Raw genomic sequence first — 18,496 nt, forward strand, 5'->3', positions numbered from 1 at the left:
AAGGTAGAACAAGTTAGAGCATAACTGAAATATATAGAGGGGTTCACTTTCCAAGCCAGAACTGCAATTCAATAGTTTTGTGATTCTGCATCCTGCTTTTCAGACCGTGAAGCAATGAACATTCTCCACACAGTCCAGTATGGTAGCTATAACCTCAGCAGCAAGAGGAAATTGTTTGACATTAAAGAGCAATTAGTTAGTTTTATATTCATTTGAAAGAACTGCCGACTAGTTAGGTGCCCTAAGTGAGGAAAACTAAATTCGCACTTTTAAAAAATCAAAAAGTACTTTATCACAGGGCTCATCAACAGTTTGATATTGAGTTTTAAGTCCCAAAGAAAAAGGGTTCCTAAAGCATGTGTCCATTGGTAATATTTTAAACTTTTAGACTTTAAATGTGAACATTAACCTAAATGTTAGAACTACACTAATTCATATCCTTCAGAAGACACTATTGAGTATTTGATCTCAAAAACTCATTCTTGGATTACCAATTAATTATGGACCAGATAACTAACCAGAGTTACTTTCTAAGACATTTGTTACATATCTCTCCTCTGGAGTCCTTACCAATTTGGCAGCCCAGGCTCACCCCTTGGCAAGGGTTCTGACCACATTTTATTGGGAGAATATTGTTTAAATAATGAAAACAGGTGATATGAAGAGAGTAACGTAATTAACACCAAAAATTTGTATCAGTAGTACTCGTGTCACAGGCACAGAAAGTCCCAGGCAGTTCTCAGAGAGAGAAGATAACATAATGGTTATTAATGCTTATTCATTCATCAGCCAGCCTGCTAGGGTTTAAATAATCTGATCTTTGCCACTTGAGTTGTCCAGTTTTTTCCCAAAAGGAATTTTTTCCATGTCTCATACACTTTCCACAGATTTGTTATTTTCCATTCTGGTGTCTGCAAAGTCTTTACTTGTTTCTCAACTACTTTTTTTTTCTTTTTACTGCTAATACTTACATGAAATCCCAGTTTGCAGGGCCCTAAATAAAACTCCATCTATATTCTTATACTCAACAAAGCCAGCAAAATGATTAACTTTGAATCCATTTTTTTTTACTTTACTCTTTGCAAACTTTGTTACTGTAATTTTTAGGGATAGATTATCTGTGAGACAGGCATATGTAATCTCAGCACACCACCAGATGGTTACCCCAAAGCTCAAAACCTCCATGACACTCTCAGGTCCATTCTGCCTGTCACACCTGCACACTGCAGCAAGTTCATTATATGATCTTCTGTGGTACACTGCTCCAGCGCCTTCTTCTGGGCCCCGCTGTACTTGTGTGTGTATAAACAACCCAAGGGATTGTTTTCTCAAAGCAAGTTCCATGGCCTGCCAACACCAGAATTACCTGTGGTGTGTGTTAAAATGCTGGTTCATGAGCCTTACTCCAGAGGTCTTTGAGAATCCAAATATTATCAGGTTCTTACAGGAGATATTTCTCACAATTTTGGAAGTCACTGAGAGGTAATGGAACAAGGCAAACACAGCATCTCCAATGTTAGCAGAGAAAACTCAGATGTATCCTCTGTTCACTGGCCTCTTTCAAATCACAAATTTCAGAACTTTAAATGTGTCCTCATTAAACATTGCTGTCACACTATCATCTAATGCTTGCTTTCCATTGCATCTAGTTTTATGTGTTGGAGACTCCCTTATTTTTATTTCATAAAACAATGTCTAGTAGGGCATATATAAAGAAAATAATAAGAGTAGGTGAAGGAAATGAAAATAAATTTTCCTAAATTTCTGGTTCTGTTTTTATATACTAATTTTTCTATATCTACTTCATATATCACTGTATAATGAAAATTATACAGATAATAATAACTATGGGGAAATAACCTCTCAGCAATGATTCTCTGGCTTTTGTATTATATGTGGGCATTTGTGATGTGAACTAAGTTTATTCCCACTTGAAAGTGTATGCAGTTAATCCTTAGTCACCCAGTGGAAAACGTGACAGCCAGAGTACATTCCCCATGCTAACCCTCCAGTTGCATTTGTATCAAGCTGCTGGCCATTGTATCAATCCAGGGCCTGAGGAGATATAGAGTGAATGTAAGAGTGGCAGCCACTATGTAAAAGCATATATGTCTGTGTTTCAGATTCCATTTCAATGCCAAATATTTTCCATTTAAAATAAATAATCAAAAAACCTTTTTTCATTTGTAGATCATGTAACAATTTACAGTTTTTTCACCACACTTTATTTCATTTGATCTTAGAGATGGCATGATTTAATAGAAGAAGTACAGTCTCAAATTGCAGAGCTGCTATGATGTGTAAAACTCATTTGTCTCAGTTTCATCATCTATAAAACAATGATAAACATAAGATTGTTTATCTCTTTAAGAAGGTTAAGTGAAAAGCCATTCCAAATATTTAAATCAGCATAGATACATAATCCCTCATTAAATGCTCACTATTGTTTTATTAAGGCTTATTTAACAGATAATTGCAATAACACAATGAGGTAAACAGGAAAGAAAATGTCTTCATTTTAGAGATATGGAAAAAGGCTCAGAAAAATTACTCAGAATCACAAAATGAAAATGGAAGCTGGTGTCTTATTAATAATAATATATGAGAATTGAATCCACTGTTTTCCAAAATCGTTTTTAGAAATTGAAAGTAGAAATCAAAGTATGTGAATAGGAAGAAATAAATGTCAGTTTCCAGATTTGTGTGTGTGTGCTGAGTCAAAAAATGTTGTCAAACAATAGGTTTCTTTTATCTCACAAACGCAGACTTTATGATAGGTTTACTCATAACTGGAAAGGAATAAAAAAGAAAAGGATGTTTGAAATTCATAATATTAAGGAATGGCCAAGTAATGAATCAGTGACAACATTCCAAATGAAACAGAAAACACTGCAAAATAACAGCAATTCTGGCTAAGAAATTCAGAAATTCAGCCATATGGAAAAGCTATCGAATATCCTCCTCTGCGCCATCTCAGACCCTTAAAGACTAAGGCAGTTATTTGAATTCAAGTTATTTTTGCTTATGTCTACTCGTTTTCTCTTCCTCTCATCTAATTACTAGCACCAATAAAAATATTCTGTGCAATTAAAGTGACATAATATTTTATGAAAACAAATCTGTTCATCTCTGTATTTATTACTGGCCTTATTTATTGTTGGTATTCCCCAAAAAATGTAGAATAAATACATAACTGGTTAACTTTGAATGGATCAATCCAGTACTACTTGCTTCATGAAATCTATTAACCTACATGTTTTCATGTGTCTTTTCTTTTATAGAAAGCAGAGATTGCTATTGCCCCTCTGACAATCACTTTGGTCCGAGAGGAGGTCATTGACTTCTCTAAGCCCTTCATGAGTTTGGGCATATCTATTATGATCAAAAAGCCTCAGAAATCTAAACCAGGAGTGTTTTCCTTCTTGGATCCTCTGGCCTATGAGATTTGGATGTGCATAGTCTTTGCCTACATTGGTGTGAGCGTGGTCTTGTTCCTAGTTAGTAGGTTTAGTCCATATGAGTGGCACACAGAAGAGCCAGAAGATGGAAAGGAAGGACCCAGTGACCAGCCTCCCAATGAGTTTGGCATCTTTAACAGCCTCTGGTTTTCCTTGGGTGCTTTTATGCAGCAAGGATGTGACATTTCACCCAGGTTAGTTTCAAAACCCTTAAGTTCGTCACCAATTCCACAGTAATTCTAAATATTGTGCATAACATCTCTCTATATGTTCTTTTCCTGGAGGCAGAGCATTGCTTGAAACACAGAAAAACTTTGCAATCCCAAATTAATCTAAATATACTCATAACCGATTTTTCCAAATTAGCACAAAGTATGGATACATAATAAAGATTAATTTCCCAATGGAAAAGTAACATATGGAACCCATCAGAATGCTCAAAAATAACTTTGTATTAATATTTCTTTCAGTGATTACAGATGGAAACTAAATCTAAATTCTTAAGAATAGGAATTTATTTTTATGTTGTCTCCTTTTCAAAATCAAATGTTTTTATTGTTTTGTTCACTTTTGAAAATTAATTTTGAATTCGATTTACATCCCATGTAGCTTAATGGAGATTTCTACCATGGAGTTACCTAAAACCTGAGTTAATATAGTAGGTTCCAGATATACATTGTTCTATCTAATAATCATAAACAAGCTAAGCAGTTGGCGAAGAGTCAGCAACGTAAATACTATACTTGTTTTCCTTATCGGTGGAGTAACGGCTCATATCCATAAGGATGTGTTTCAGTTATGTTTGTCAAAAATGCAGCCAACCTCCTGTTGCAAGAAAAATACCAAATTTCTCTCAGAAAAATAGCTGAAGGCATGAGAAGCTAAGAATTGAATTTAAAGTGACTTATATTAGCATCAGAAATATATGTATTTTTAAAGAAATGCTTTCTCAAAAAGAGACATTTTAGTTACAATGCAGTTTGCATTCCTTAAGAACCAGGAACACTATAAATGTGCTTAAATTCCAATAACATAGAAAGTTGAATCAATAATCCTCAAATAATGAAATGAAAAGAAATTAAAGCAAATCAAGTAATAGTTTTATGGGTTTTTAAAAATTTATTTATTTGTTTTTTATACAGCAGGTTCTTATTAGTTATCTATTTTATACATATTAGTGTACATATGTACACTAATCCAATCTCCCAATTCATCCTACCACCACCACCACACTACACACGCTTTCCCCCCTTGGTGTCCATATGTTTGTTCTCTACATCTGTGTCTCTATTTCTGCCTTGCAAACTGGTTCATCTGTACCATTCTTCTAGATTCCATATATATGTGTTAGCATACAGTATTTGTTTTTCTCGTTCTGACTTATTTTACTCTGTATGACAAACTCTAGGTCCATCCACCTCATTACAAATAACTCAATTTCGTTCCTTTTTATGGCTGAGTAATATTCCATTGTGTATATGTACCGCATCTTCTTTATCCATTCATCTGTCTATGGGCATTTAGGTTGCTTCCATGACCTGGCTATTGTAAATAGTGCTGCAATGAACATTGGGGTGCATGTGTCTTTTTGAATTATGGTTTTTTTCTGGGCATATGCCCAGTAGTGGGATTGCTGAGTCATATGGTAATTCTACTTTGACTTTTTTAAGGAATCTCCATACTGTTCTCCATAGTGGCTATATCAATTTACATTCCCACCAACAGTGCAAGAGGGTTCCCTTTTCTCCACACCCTCGCCAGCCTTTGTTGTTTGTAGATTTTCTGATGAGGCCCATTCTAATCAGTGTGAGGTGATACCTCACTGTAGTTTTGATTTTCATTTCTTTAATAATTAATGATGTTGAGCAGCTTTTCATGTGCCTCTTGGCCATCTGTATATCTTATTTGGAGAAATGTCTATTTAGGTCTTCTGCCCATTTTTTGATTGGATTCTTTGTTTTTTTAATACTGAGCCGCTTGAGCTGTTTATATATTTTGGAGATTAATCCTTTGTCCATTGATTCCTTTGCAAATATTTTCTCCCATCCTGAGGGTTGCATTTTCGTCTTGTTTATGGTTTCCTTTGCTGTGCAAAAGCTTTGAAGTTTCATTAGGTCCCATTTGTTTATTTTTGTTGTTATTTCCATTACTCTAGGAGGTGGGTCAAAAAGGATCTTGCTGTGGTTTATCAAAAACCTTTTGATTTCTTCAGTGATCTCTTGGTTATTTAGTAATGTATTGTTTAGCCTCCATGTGTTTGTGTTTTTATGGGGGTTTTTCCTGTAATTTATTTCTACCCTCATAGTGTTGTGGTTAGAAAAGATGCTTGATATGATTTCAATTTTCTTAAATTTACCAGGGATTGATTTGTGACCCAAGATGTGATCTATCCTGGAGAATGTTCCATATGCACTTGAGAAGAAAGTGTAATCTGCTGTTTTCGGACGGAATGTCCTATAATATCAATTAAATCTATCTGGTCAATTGTGTCATTTAAAACTTGTTTCCTTATTAATTTTCTGTCTGGATGATCTGTCCATTGGTGTAAGTGAGGTGTTAAAGTCCCCCACTATTATTGTGTCACTGTCAATTTCCTCTTTTATAGCTGTAAACATTTGCCTTATGTTTTGAGGTGCTCCTATGGTGGGGGCATATATGTTTATAACTATTATATCTTCTTCTTGGATTGATCCCTTGATCATTATGTAGTGTCCTTCCTTGTCTCTTGTAACATTCTTTATTTTAAAGTTTATTTTATCTGATATGAGTATTGCTACTCCAGCTTTCTTTTGATTTCTGTTTGCATGGAATATCTTTCTCCATCCCCTCACTTTCAGTCTGTATGTGTCCCTAGGTCTGAAATGGGTCTCTTCTAGACAGCATATATATGAGTCTTGTTTTTGTATCCATTCAGCAAGACTATGTCTTGTGGTTGGAGCATTTAATCCATTCACGTTTAGGTAATTATCAATATGTATGTTCCTATGACCATTTTCTTAATTGTTTTGGGTTTGTTTCTGTAGGTCCTTTTCTTGTGTTTCCCGCTTAGAGAAGTTCCTTTAGCATTTGTTGTAGAGCTGGTTTGTTGGTGCTGAATTCTTTTAACTTTTGCTTGGCTGTAAAGCTTTTTTGTGTGTGTGGTATGCGGGCCTCTCACTGCTGTGGCCTCTCCCATTGCGGGGCACAGGCTCCAGATGCGCAGGCTCAGCGGCCATGGCTCACAGGCCCAGCCACTCCACAGCATGTGGGATCTTCCTGGACCGGGGCATGAACCTGTTTCTCCTGCATCGGCAGGCGGACTCTCAACCACTGCACCACCAGGGAAGCCCACTGTAAAGCTTTTGATTTCTCCATCGAATCTGAGTGAGATCCTGCTGGGTAGAGTAATCTTGGTTGTAGGTTCTTCCCTTTTATCACTTTAAATATATTGTGTCACTCCCTTCTGGCTTGTAGAGTTTTTGCTGAGAAATCACCTGTTAACCTTATGGGAGTTCCCTTCCATGTTATTTGTCATTTTCCCCTTGTTGCTTTTAAAATTTTTTCTTTGTCTTTAATTCTTGTCAGTCTGGTTACTATGTGTCTTGGCATGTTTCTCCTTGGATTTATCCTGCCTGGGACTCTCTGTGCTTCCTGGACTTGGTTGGCTATTTCTTTTACCATGTTAGGGAAGTTTTCAAATAATCTCTTCAGATATTTTCTTGGGTCTTTTCTCTATCTCTTCCCCTTCTGGGACCCCTACAATGCAAATGTTGGTGTGTTTAACGTTGTCCCAGAGGTCTCTTAGGCTGTTTTCATTTCTTTTCATTCTTTTTTCTTTATTCTGTTCTGTGGCAGTGATTTCCACCTTTCTGTCTTCCAAGTCACTTATCCATTCTTCTGCCTCAGTTATTCTGCTATTGATTCATTCTAGTGTATTTTTCTTTTCAGTTATTGTATTGTTCATCTCTGTTTGTCCTTTAATTCTTCTGGGTGTTTGTTCCTTAATTCTTCTAGGTCTTTGTTAAACATTTCTTGCCTCTTATCAGTCTTTGCCCCCATTCTTTTTCCAGGGTCTGGATCATCTTCAATATCATTATTCTGAATTCTTTTTCTGGAAGGTTGCCTATCTCCACTTAATTTAGTTGCTTTTCTGGGGATTTATCTTGTTCCTTCATCTGGTACATAGCCCTCTGCCTTTTCATTTTATCTCTCTGTGAATGTGGTTTTCATTCTACAGGCTGCAGGATTGTAGTTCTTCTTTCTTCTGCTGTCTGTCCTCTATTGGATGAGGCTATCTAAGAGGCTTGTGCAAGGTTTCTGATGGGAGGGACTGGTGGTGGGTAGAGCTGGCTGTTGCTCTGGTGGGCAGAGCTCAGTAAAACCTTAATCTGCTTGTCTGCTGATGGGTGGGTCTGGGTTCCCTCCCTGTTGGTTGTTTGGCCTGAGGTGACCCAACAATGGAGCCTACAGTCTCTTTGGTGTGGCTAATGGTGGACTCTGGGAGAGCTCAAGGAGTACTTCCCAGAACTTCTGCTGCCAGTACCCTTGTCCCCGCTGTAAGCCACAGCCATTCCCCACCTCTGTAGGAGACCCTCCAACACTAGCAGGTAGGTCTGGTTCAGTCCCTTATGGGGTCACTGCTCTTTCATCCTGGGTCCTGACGCACACACTACTATGTGTGTGCCCTCCAAGAGTGGAGTCTCTGTTTCCCCCAGTCCTGTTGAAGTACTGCAATCAAATCTCGCTAGCCTTCAAAGTCTGATTCTCTGGGAATTCCTCCTCCCGTTGCCAGATTCCCTGGTTGGGAAGCCTGATGTGGGGCTCAGAACCTTCACTCCAGTGTGTGGACTTCTGTGGAATAATTGTTCTCCCATTTGTGAGTCACCCACCTTGTGGGTGTTTGATTTTATTATGATTGCGCCCCTCCTACTGTCTCATTGCAGCTTCTCCTTTGTCTTTGGATGTGGGGTAATTTTTTGGTGAGTTCCAGTGTCTCCTGTCAATGATTGTTCAGCAGTTAGTTGTGATTCCAGTGTTCTCACAAGAGGGAGTGAGCGCACATCCTTCTACTCCACAATCTTGAACAAATCCCCAGTTTTATGGTTTTAAAACCAGGATTAAGCAAATGTTAAGTTAAAACCAACAGGTGTCACTTATATAATAATGGTTAAGAAGGGAGCATTTTAAGCTAGAAATGCCATTGAAAATATGAAATCTTTCCTCATATTAAGAAAATGTTTAAAAATAATTTGTCACAGGAATTTAAAATAGTCTGATGGTCCTGTTGAATGAGATCAATTATGATTATACTCTGAATTTTTATTCATTTCATTCTCACTTTTCTTCTGTTCACCCACACATCCCTGATAACCAGAGAAATGGTGAAGAGAAAATGTTCTTCTGAGCTCTAGCCTCAGTTTTCAGTGCCGTTACACTGCATATTAACAAGTCACATGCTTTGGTCTCAGGTTGGAAGTGGCAGAGAGAACATTTTTATACCAGTGTGTAAAGAACTTTAAGACATAGTTCATCCTCCATTCAGATAAGAAATGGAATATCAATCCAACCAACAAACAAACAAAACATTCTTAACTATGGTTACTTTGAGACCAATCCTAGATCTTCATGTGGTCCAGCCCCACCTTGGCATATGTCCCATCCATCTTGGCATAGCTCTGACTGAAGGTAAAAACAAGTTCTCTCAGAAGAGCATCTGCCATCTTGTATCAAATCTAAGAGCTCACCAATTGTTAAGATGTATTCCTATTTTATGTGCCACAGAGAGAGAAACAGTGCTGCCAATCAAACTATGGTACTGTGTTTTATCTCATCAAACATAGGTTGCATCTTAATTTCAGAGATGTTAAAGTGCAAAAGGGATCAATGAATTTAAGTAAGCATTCCTCTTCTGGACCTGAAGGAAAGGCTTTTGGTTCTACATTTCTGCCAAGTAAGCAATAAAAAGGAAAAGTATTCTAAATGTGGCATTTATACATTCAATATAGCAAAAAGGATGTCAGGTGATACAGAAATACTAGAACCATTCTGAGTAGACTATTCAGAACATAAAATGATACTTGTAATTATTATTAAACATACACGGTGAACTGATGGTATTTCTTTTCTTTCTCTATGTTGATTATAGAAAGGAAAATGTTATTATCTTATCCATGTTTAGATCCCTCTCAGGTCGAATTGTTGGAGGTGTTTGGTGGTTCTTTACACTCATCATTATATCATCTTATACTGCTAACCTCGCTGCTTTCCTGACTGTCGAGAGAATGGTCTCCCCCATAGAAAGTGCGGAAGACCTGGCCAAACAAACAGAAATTGCCTATGGAACATTGGATTCAGGGTCAACAAAAGAATTTTTCAGAGTAAGTGGAGGGGAAAACTAAAAAGGAAATGTTCATAACTTTCAAATTCAGGCAATTTTGCCAATTTTTATATTATGGGCTCTAGCTATTATAAGTTTTGCAAACATAATGGTAACTGCTATGTTTAAACATAGCAATGCTATATACTTCTACTTGGATTTTATAATCACTTTAATATGAAAAAGCTAATTGATTTATTCACATTGCAAGAGGGACCCTTACTAAGGAAAAGTAACAATAAAAAGGTAAATAAAGCAACTTTATAACATAATTTATCCCAAAGATTCCAATATTCATAATGCTATGAAGATACTTCATCTGGCAAGATTTGGATTTATCTATGCTTTGGAATTTAGAGCATAAAAATGAAAGCATGGCTTTTTTTTTTTCAAAGAATACATTTACCTTGCTGCATTTGAATCCCAAAACCTTAATTTCATGTTATAGTACCTATATGATGTTTATTATTCTATAATCTATTCTGTAACAATGGATTTCAAAGCAATATATTTGCTTTCTCACATGATAATGGGAACAAGAACTACTAAGTTCTAGCACCTTTGTAAAACATTGTATGATATTGCATTTTTGCTGATTTCTCTGCTTTTGCAGATAAAATTGTTCAAACTGATATAATTGCGTTTCACATATGGATATAATTCCTTTGGCTTGCCATCATGATGGCAGGTATTTTGGAGGTTTTGGGGTTTTTAGCTGTTTGTACCACTATAAGGATGAATTTTTTGATCTGTGAATCTCTTTCACTCTGCTTTTACTTAAATCCAGAAATTTCACAATGTGTGATCAGAGATAAGGGTTAATTTTGTGACTTTAGAACCAAAAAACTAAAAAGTGGTCAGGGTGAAATTTTCACAAATATTTCATTAGGTAATTGTGGCATCTTATATTTAACATCAATTGCTTAGAGACTAAATATTTAGTAATTTAGAAGACAAGATATGTTTCACTATTTCCTAAACTATTGTGTAAAATTAATGATAGCCCTTTAAAGTAAATTCACACTTACAGTACTTGGGAGATCACATTTTCATTTTAAATGTGTATATTTATTGTTTTCTCACTCAGCTTGGAAATTAAAAACAACAAAAGATACTACTCCTTAAGCCAGCCTTAACTTTCATGCACTTGAATTTCAATAATATTTCTTTTAAAAAAAATTCAATTATAGTATTCTTAGATATGACAGATGTTTATGTAACACTAAATCAGGAACAAATAACTCAAAAATTGTGCCAAACCCATCATTGCACATTGTTTTCAAAAAAACAGGCAGTGAACACCTTTGTCAACAATTTGGAGCATTACTAATAGATATAAAATTTGTAAATTATAAACTATTTGTAGATTTTTCTAAAACTGTGAATAATAGTCATGACAATATATTTTATTAACAATATTCTATGGATAAACTTAATTAGCCAAATTTTTTAACTTACTGAGTGCATTCCAGTCTCTAAAGCTTAATATAGTAACACATAATTCAGTACTTTTACACATAATTCAGCATAATTTCAGTACTTTTCTGGAAATCTGTGTTTCCACCCAAAAGAAACTAGGTAAAATTTAGTGACTTTGACTAAAAACCATTATGTATATGCATCAAAATAGAATACAAATTTGTGCTATCATTTACATTTTACTGAAAAATGATGACTGATTTTCATGTAAATAAAGCAGGTATTTGTAGGTTCATCATTTTGCCTTGAGTGAGAAAGGGGAAAAGAAATATCATATTGATTCCCTGAAAATGTTTCAAAAATAACTCACTGTAGAGCTCTTTGGCATCAAATACATTGAGAATGTTATTTCTAATCTTTAGAGAGTTTTTAAAAACTGCTCAAGTTTGAAAAACTAATGAAGTAGGTAAGAGAATATATTGATTAGAAATATAGGAATAAGGAAAGCTGCTTCCTAGATACAGAGCCTCCCATATAAGTAGTGCAGTCACCATGCCCTGTTTCCTTTCTGTCCCACCCAATTATAGTTTTAAAATTGAAAGAGTGTTATATGTATAGGTATTTATGTTGCAGAATAGTTTGAACCCTAATAGGACAAGAAAATAATTTTCCCTGGAAGCATACTTCCAGGAATACATAAATTTGAGTTCTCTGATAAAAATCTCCTTCATTTCCTACCCTATGTTCTCCCTCCTCTCTCATACATGATCACCTGGTTTAAATAAATCATTTGTCTGATGGGTTGTTGAGGAAACAGAACGTGAAAGGTATTTTTGCCCTTGTCAAAAATGTTTTCTTATAGGAACACAGTAATGGTACATATATCAGCTTCACTAAACTGCCTCAGGAAATGAATACTCAGCATTTCAAAAAATGTTGCAGTTGTTCTGGAAAAAGAATTAGGCCATGGGAGAAAATTACATCAGAATTCAACTTGTTGCCTTGGTTTTGTACCATTATGAAACTTGATATGTTTCATGTTCTGTGCCACTTGTTAAGCATACACATAGAGGCATTTAAAGGAATTTTGTACTTGTCACTTAATGACAGGCTTTTTTAAGGTACTTTTACATTATTATAAACCTGATTTAAACACACTGATTTTCATTTCAGTGCAGATTTTATCCTGTACCTGTTTCAGTCATCAGTGAAATCATGAATGCATAAATGAGATGGATTAGTATTTCAGGGCTTATAATATTATCAAATAGTACATTGATAAGCTCTTACTGGAACATCAGTCTTGCTGCATAAGCTACTAAAAGCAGGAAATAATTTACCTGATAACAATGTAAATATCAACTATAGTGCATGACATTTTTACATATTTTCTATTAAAAGCAGAAATGGCAAAATACTTAATTTTGAAAAATTAAAAGGATGGCACATTTTTAAATCTCCAAGAATTATTATAAGTAATGAAATAATGCTTTAAATAGTTTCCCATGCATTGTGTTTCACAATAAAGATGAAACAAGTAAATCTGAGATCAATTTTATAATTTAAAAAAAATGACATATTATCTTTGCTTATTACCTTGAGCATATTCACTCCCCAAACCTGATCTTTAAGTAGATATCACAATTGAAGATAAAGATGTAAAAGTCCCACTATCACTACATTTATGAGCTTACTGGGTCTGCAAAAATCTCATTTTAGTCTGTCTCATCAAATTTATAAAAATTACCTTATCCTCATTCCTTAGCAAACACCCTTACAGTCACAAGTAAGGCACAGCAATATTTCCAGTCCTTTACCTCCTGAATTTCCCAACCTCACCCTCTCCGCCATGTGGACTTGATTTTATCTAAACCATGCCCCTTTAAATCAGAATCAGAATTTCTAAACATTAACATAGTGACACACCATATAAATTTTTTTTCCAAAAAAGTTTCTTTCATAATTCCTCTATTTTCCACTGAGAGTGTGTATTTTATAATTTCTATTATACATAAGAAACTAAGCATAATTACACTACAGATTCCTCTTTCTTCTGGACTTCAAAGGAATTAATTTAACTTCTTTTGCACTTAAGGTATATGTAATTCAATATATTTAAACAAAAGCAGTAGTAATTTTCCTCACATTAATATTATGGGAATGGACATCTATAAAATATCAATGACCTAAAGGTATTTTATTCCTTTAAAAAAATCATTTGCTTTAATATTATGTTGCATTCTATATAGTTAAATTATCTTCATAATTACCAAGCCCTAAAAACACTTTTTCCATTTTGCTGCCTTAGTTTTGTTTAGCTGTTCTCTTTTCCTTTAATAAGATATAAAAAATAAGTAGAAAATTGCCAAGTAACTAGCATGATTCTCATATTCTTAAAATTTTTCAAAAGAAATTTAATTAAAATAATACTCAGATTTTATTTCCTCTGGTTTCAATGTAGTATACATAGTGAAACAAAATATATAGAGAGAACTCTGTACCTTTTGGGGTGTAACTCTGAAGTGAAGTTATCAATACATTAAAAAAAGTGATTATATGCCTAAATGATGTTGTTTAGCAACACATCTAAATTGAAATCATCAGGATAGATGTTTAAACACAATCAGTATCAAGTGATCCAGAGAGTTGATAATTTTCAGAAATTGGAACTCATTATAAAATGGAGTAGTTCATACTCTAGAAGAGAACTTCATTATCAGAGATGGAGTGAATGAGGCCTGGCAACATGGCCTCCCTAGTGGATCTCATGGTTAAGGGCTCTGAATCCAGATACTCTTCTGTCCTGGTACAATATAGAATCTTTGCAACTGAATTATATTTGGCATAGAATTTTCCTAATGTGAGGATTTCTGTAGCCAGAAGTAACCTGTCATTACCTAAACACGCATACACAAACATATCAGAATCTCTGAATCATGAGATATTTTCAAGTGTTAATAACATAAAAACATTTCAGAGGATACAGGATATCTATTTCCTATCTGATATTTATCACCATTTGAATATACATTAACATAAAATATCTGGGGTTTTTTGGTGTTTAGGTATGCAAATCTCTTATTGTGTGACTTATTATATAGATTTATTGATTACTAAATTTCCACCTTATGAAGCCAAAATTTTGAATACCACTTTTATCAGTTTCTTTGTTCACCTGAGTAATTTGCTTTTGCCCAAAACATGTATTCTTAAATTTGCTATTTGGGTACCTTGTTGATTATTGAAGATTTGCTTCTTGTTGGATTCTATCTTCTGGTAAACAAAACAAGGTTGGTGTAAATAAGTATACATGCTACTCAGGATTTGGCCTCATGCTTAGATTTAGGTTTGACTGAAGTCTCCATTACTTTTAATTTGGATCCAGATGCAAAATTTCCACATCTTGCTATTGAACAAAATTAATTGCACCAGATAAAAGTCTGTGTGTATCATTGTATTGTCAAACACCAAACAGGATTTGGGCTTTTCTATTTTATTAAATATATCCTTTGGGGACATTTGAGTTCATTTGGGTATATTTTCGTGTGAAAAAATGTGTGGATGAAAAAATCTAATATGAATGCAGATACCAACAAAATGAATTGGATAAATTAAGTCCTGCAAATAATGTAGATACAGCCCAAATAAACAAAAATATAAGTAAGTTTCTTGGCTGAAGTCAAGGGATTAGAAAAACTAACTCTCCAAAATATAAAGTGGGAAAACAAGAATTAGTTCTCTTTAAAGTTTAATATATGTTCTATTTGGAGATTTTGTTAAAAAAGGTCTAAAAATGTTTTGGTGAACCTAGTTTGATTCTTGTTTTATGGATATTTGGTTTGTAAACTAGGGCAGATTTCTCCTCCTCCTTTGGTGTTCAAATACTGACTTGATAGGGACTGCACATTTTGTATACATTTTTTTAGAATGGTTTACATTAAAACTTTGAGGCATGAAAAAATATGAAAATAAAACAATATAACAACTCTCCTTGTTTGTTATAATTCAGTACAACTCTCTCTATGGCTGTCTACATTTTATAATAATAATAATAAGTTCTTTAAGCAGTTGAGTAAGGTAGTTATTATGACATGAGGTACCTTTTTCTCCAAATATCACTTTTAAATGTCTTTCATTTCAGTGATTTTCTTAAACAGTTGTAAAAGGCAGTTTTCTAATTGTAAAAGAATAATGTTATTATGGCAAATTGCAATTAGAGGGTAACGTAGACGGTTTTATCCTTATCTCGGTTCAGTCAATATTAACATCTTGTTCCCTTCTTTCCTGTATTTAATTTTATTTTAATGTCCTCCAGAGATCAAAAATAGCAGTGTATGAAAAGATGTGGACCTACATGCGATCAGCAGAGCCATCAGTGTTCACTAGGACTACAGCTGAGGGAGTAGCTCGTGTCCGAAAATCCAAGGGCAAATTTGCCTTTCTCCTGGAGTCCACTATGAATGAATACATTGAGCAGCGAAAGCCATGTGACACAATGAAAGTGGGAGGAAATCTGGATTCGAAAGGCTATGGAGTAGCAACACCCAAGGGTTCTTCATTAAGGTGGGTGGAATAGTATAACAATATAACATGTGTTGTTATAGTATTCCACCTTCCCTGATGTCCCTGAGAGAATTATTTTGTTTTGTGTGTGAACATGGTATGTTTGTTTGTTTTTCTGTTTCTCCATTTCATATTTTTTGCTCAACAATCAGGTATTTTTTTTAAATTTTAGAATAATTAATCTTAATTGACATATATCTTTTAAGGCCATATAAAAACCAAACTGGTTGAACACTAGCTGCTTCCAGTGGGCCTAAAACATGGGTAGCATATGCTTCTATATCTCATCAACTTTTTTTGGTCACTGAAATCTACATTCTCATTGTGTCAGTAATAATTCTACATTTTTTCATTATTTTTAAAATTATGCCTGCCTGCTAGTTTCTAAGAAGAAATCAATATCTTCTAGAAAAACACTTTTTTTCCATTTCAATGTTTCATTTATTATGACATCATTATATTTTAGAAAATCCTGAGTTGTATCAATGCTAACTTTGTAAATCACATTTATTTATAAATGCAATTATGATCAGAGGGAAAACTGGGCTCTGATTTTATTGTGCTTACTCAAGTCACACTCTCTACTGTTGCAAAGGGAGTATGGGGTAAGTAAGATCTGTAAAATTAGACCCAGTAACAATTCAAAATTGTTCACACATAGACCCCTAAAATGTGACTTATGACCAAAGCATCACACATGTGGTTGGTAGTCCACATGTGTTAAAAGTGAGACTTCGTTTCTTAAGGAAATGTTGGTAAAATCTGCCCTTTTCACCCTTTTGGTCCTGGACATAGAAAATTCACATGTTTATGTCCAGGAGGCAGAGTTTCCTATTTTCCTTAAGTAACAAAGGCTGCTGTTGAATTGCTGGGGTTAGAGCAAAGCTAGGGTCAAAAGTGACGACTGATAAATTACTCTGGTCTCAGTGCTGCTTAGGAGAGATTCATACAAAGCACAGATTCAAGAAGAAATCAGAATCTTTGCCAAAGGAATTAACCAAGAACCTGGTCTTGAAAAATGATGCTTCTGGTAAGCCTTTGAAAAATGAAGGTAATGAGACCTGTACTGTTGCCTAGTAGGAGTGAAAACAATATAAAATTATATGATTGGTTTCAAAAAGGGAACTGCAATGTACTTTAGGTATATGTGCTGGGTGGGGGAGAAGTTGAGACAGATATAAGAAACAAATACTAGTACTGAAAAGTTTATGTTAAAACAGTATTTTGTGTTTGCAAACAACACTGTAATAATTCAAGAGGGGTTCCATGGTATGTTCAAAAGGGACAATTTTTAAAGGAGATAGAACAAAATTAGCCAGCAAAGACATATTTGGGTGTAGACTTTGGCAATACTGAAGTCAGGTTTATTTGAACACACTTCGCATATGAAACTGGAGAAATGTGCACGGAGAAAGCCAAACAAATAAATTATCTATGATAAAATTCTACCCAAAAAGATTTCAGCCATTCAGAAACTAAAAGTGACATTAGAATATTTGGTCTTTAAGGGAATATTTTGTTTGATGCAACATGAGAAATATGTAATTTCAATGAGGCCATGTGGCAAATAAATCTCTATCGAAATAGTAGTAAATAGAAAGGGAGACAGCAACAGAGGGTGATATGTAGATTACTGTTCACACTATTGATTACATTCACTGGATGTAGCATTTGCTCTTAATTAATTCTCTGTGGATGTGTCCTCTGTCCTCTGTCTTGTGTCTACTGATAAAGTCAAGTTCCAGGGACTGAATTTGGCCCTCAGATAAGGGTGCGCCTGACTCCCATTGATAGCAAGAGTGTTCCCTCTTAAATGTACCACTTTGTCAAATCCACACTACAGGGATTGTTTAGGGAGAAGCTGAAGGGCTTCATCTGTCTAGAACTGTATAATAATCAGCTATTGGCCTCCCCCTCTTTTCCTGTCTTTCCCTGGATCTTGTTAATGAGGCAATTGTTAAACTCAGCTTCCTGGGTTAAGAGTTTGTTTATGTGCTTTGCTTTATACATGCCACAATTTCCTGAGCAAGCTGGCCCCTGCATGCCAAAACCACAGTCATTTTGTCCTGTCTTTGAGAATACTGGAAGTGCACTGAAGGCTAACCACCATTCACCTTACCCACACCTCCTTACTCCCCCACACCCAGCCCAACTAAGCAGGAGGCTCATTAAGCTTAAATTCTCATTCTTATTCAACTAGTAACCTTCTGCTTCAAAAGAGGCAAACTAATATAGAGATGGACCAATAGGCACCTTCTGTATAAATGACGAAATTCAAAATAATTAGTCATCAGAGAAAGATCCAGAGGGCATACCTTCATCAAGAGTATCTTTGAAAACTTTCTGCCTCATTTGTTCAGTTGAGACTAAGTCTGTTTTCCCACAAGATCTATTTTTTTAACCAAGTTTTTAGGTTAATAGTTCTGGACACATTGAGATTGGTCTGTTTCACTGTCATTAATTATGGCTTTCTTCCAAACGCTGCTGTTTTGATTCATTGGGTAATATGAGACTTTATGAAAAGGAAAACAATCTTCCTTCTATATAAGTATAACCAGAGAATGCAGACAAATGACTAGCAATCTTCTGTTGATCTAGGGAGTTATTTTATTTCCAGATCTTGCTGTTTGGTCAAAATGCTTCAAAATAAATGTCACAGAAAAGAGTAAGAGTAGGATATATAATCAGGATGGAAAATCAA

General features: G+C 34.9%; 1 protein-coding gene across 1 annotated transcript in view; it reads left to right on the forward strand.

Moving 5' to 3' along the window:
- The window catches only part of GRIA4 (glutamate ionotropic receptor AMPA type subunit 4), a 509,744-nt gene that overhangs the window by 450,222 nt on the left and 41,026 nt on the right, over window positions 1-18,496 (forward strand). Inside the window, exons 12-14 of the mRNA XM_060157932.1 lie at window positions 3,282-3,652; window positions 9,616-9,814; window positions 15,548-15,795. Coding sequence (XP_060013915.1) covers window positions 3,282-3,652; window positions 9,616-9,814; window positions 15,548-15,795 — 818 coding nt within the window. The remainder of the gene's footprint in view (window positions 1-3,281; window positions 3,653-9,615; window positions 9,815-15,547; window positions 15,796-18,496) is intronic.

This window comes from Lagenorhynchus albirostris, chromosome 9 (assembly GCF_949774975.1).
Source record: "Lagenorhynchus albirostris chromosome 9, mLagAlb1.1, whole genome shotgun sequence".
Classification (NCBI taxonomy): Eukaryota; Metazoa; Chordata; class Mammalia; order Artiodactyla; family Delphinidae; genus Lagenorhynchus; species Lagenorhynchus albirostris.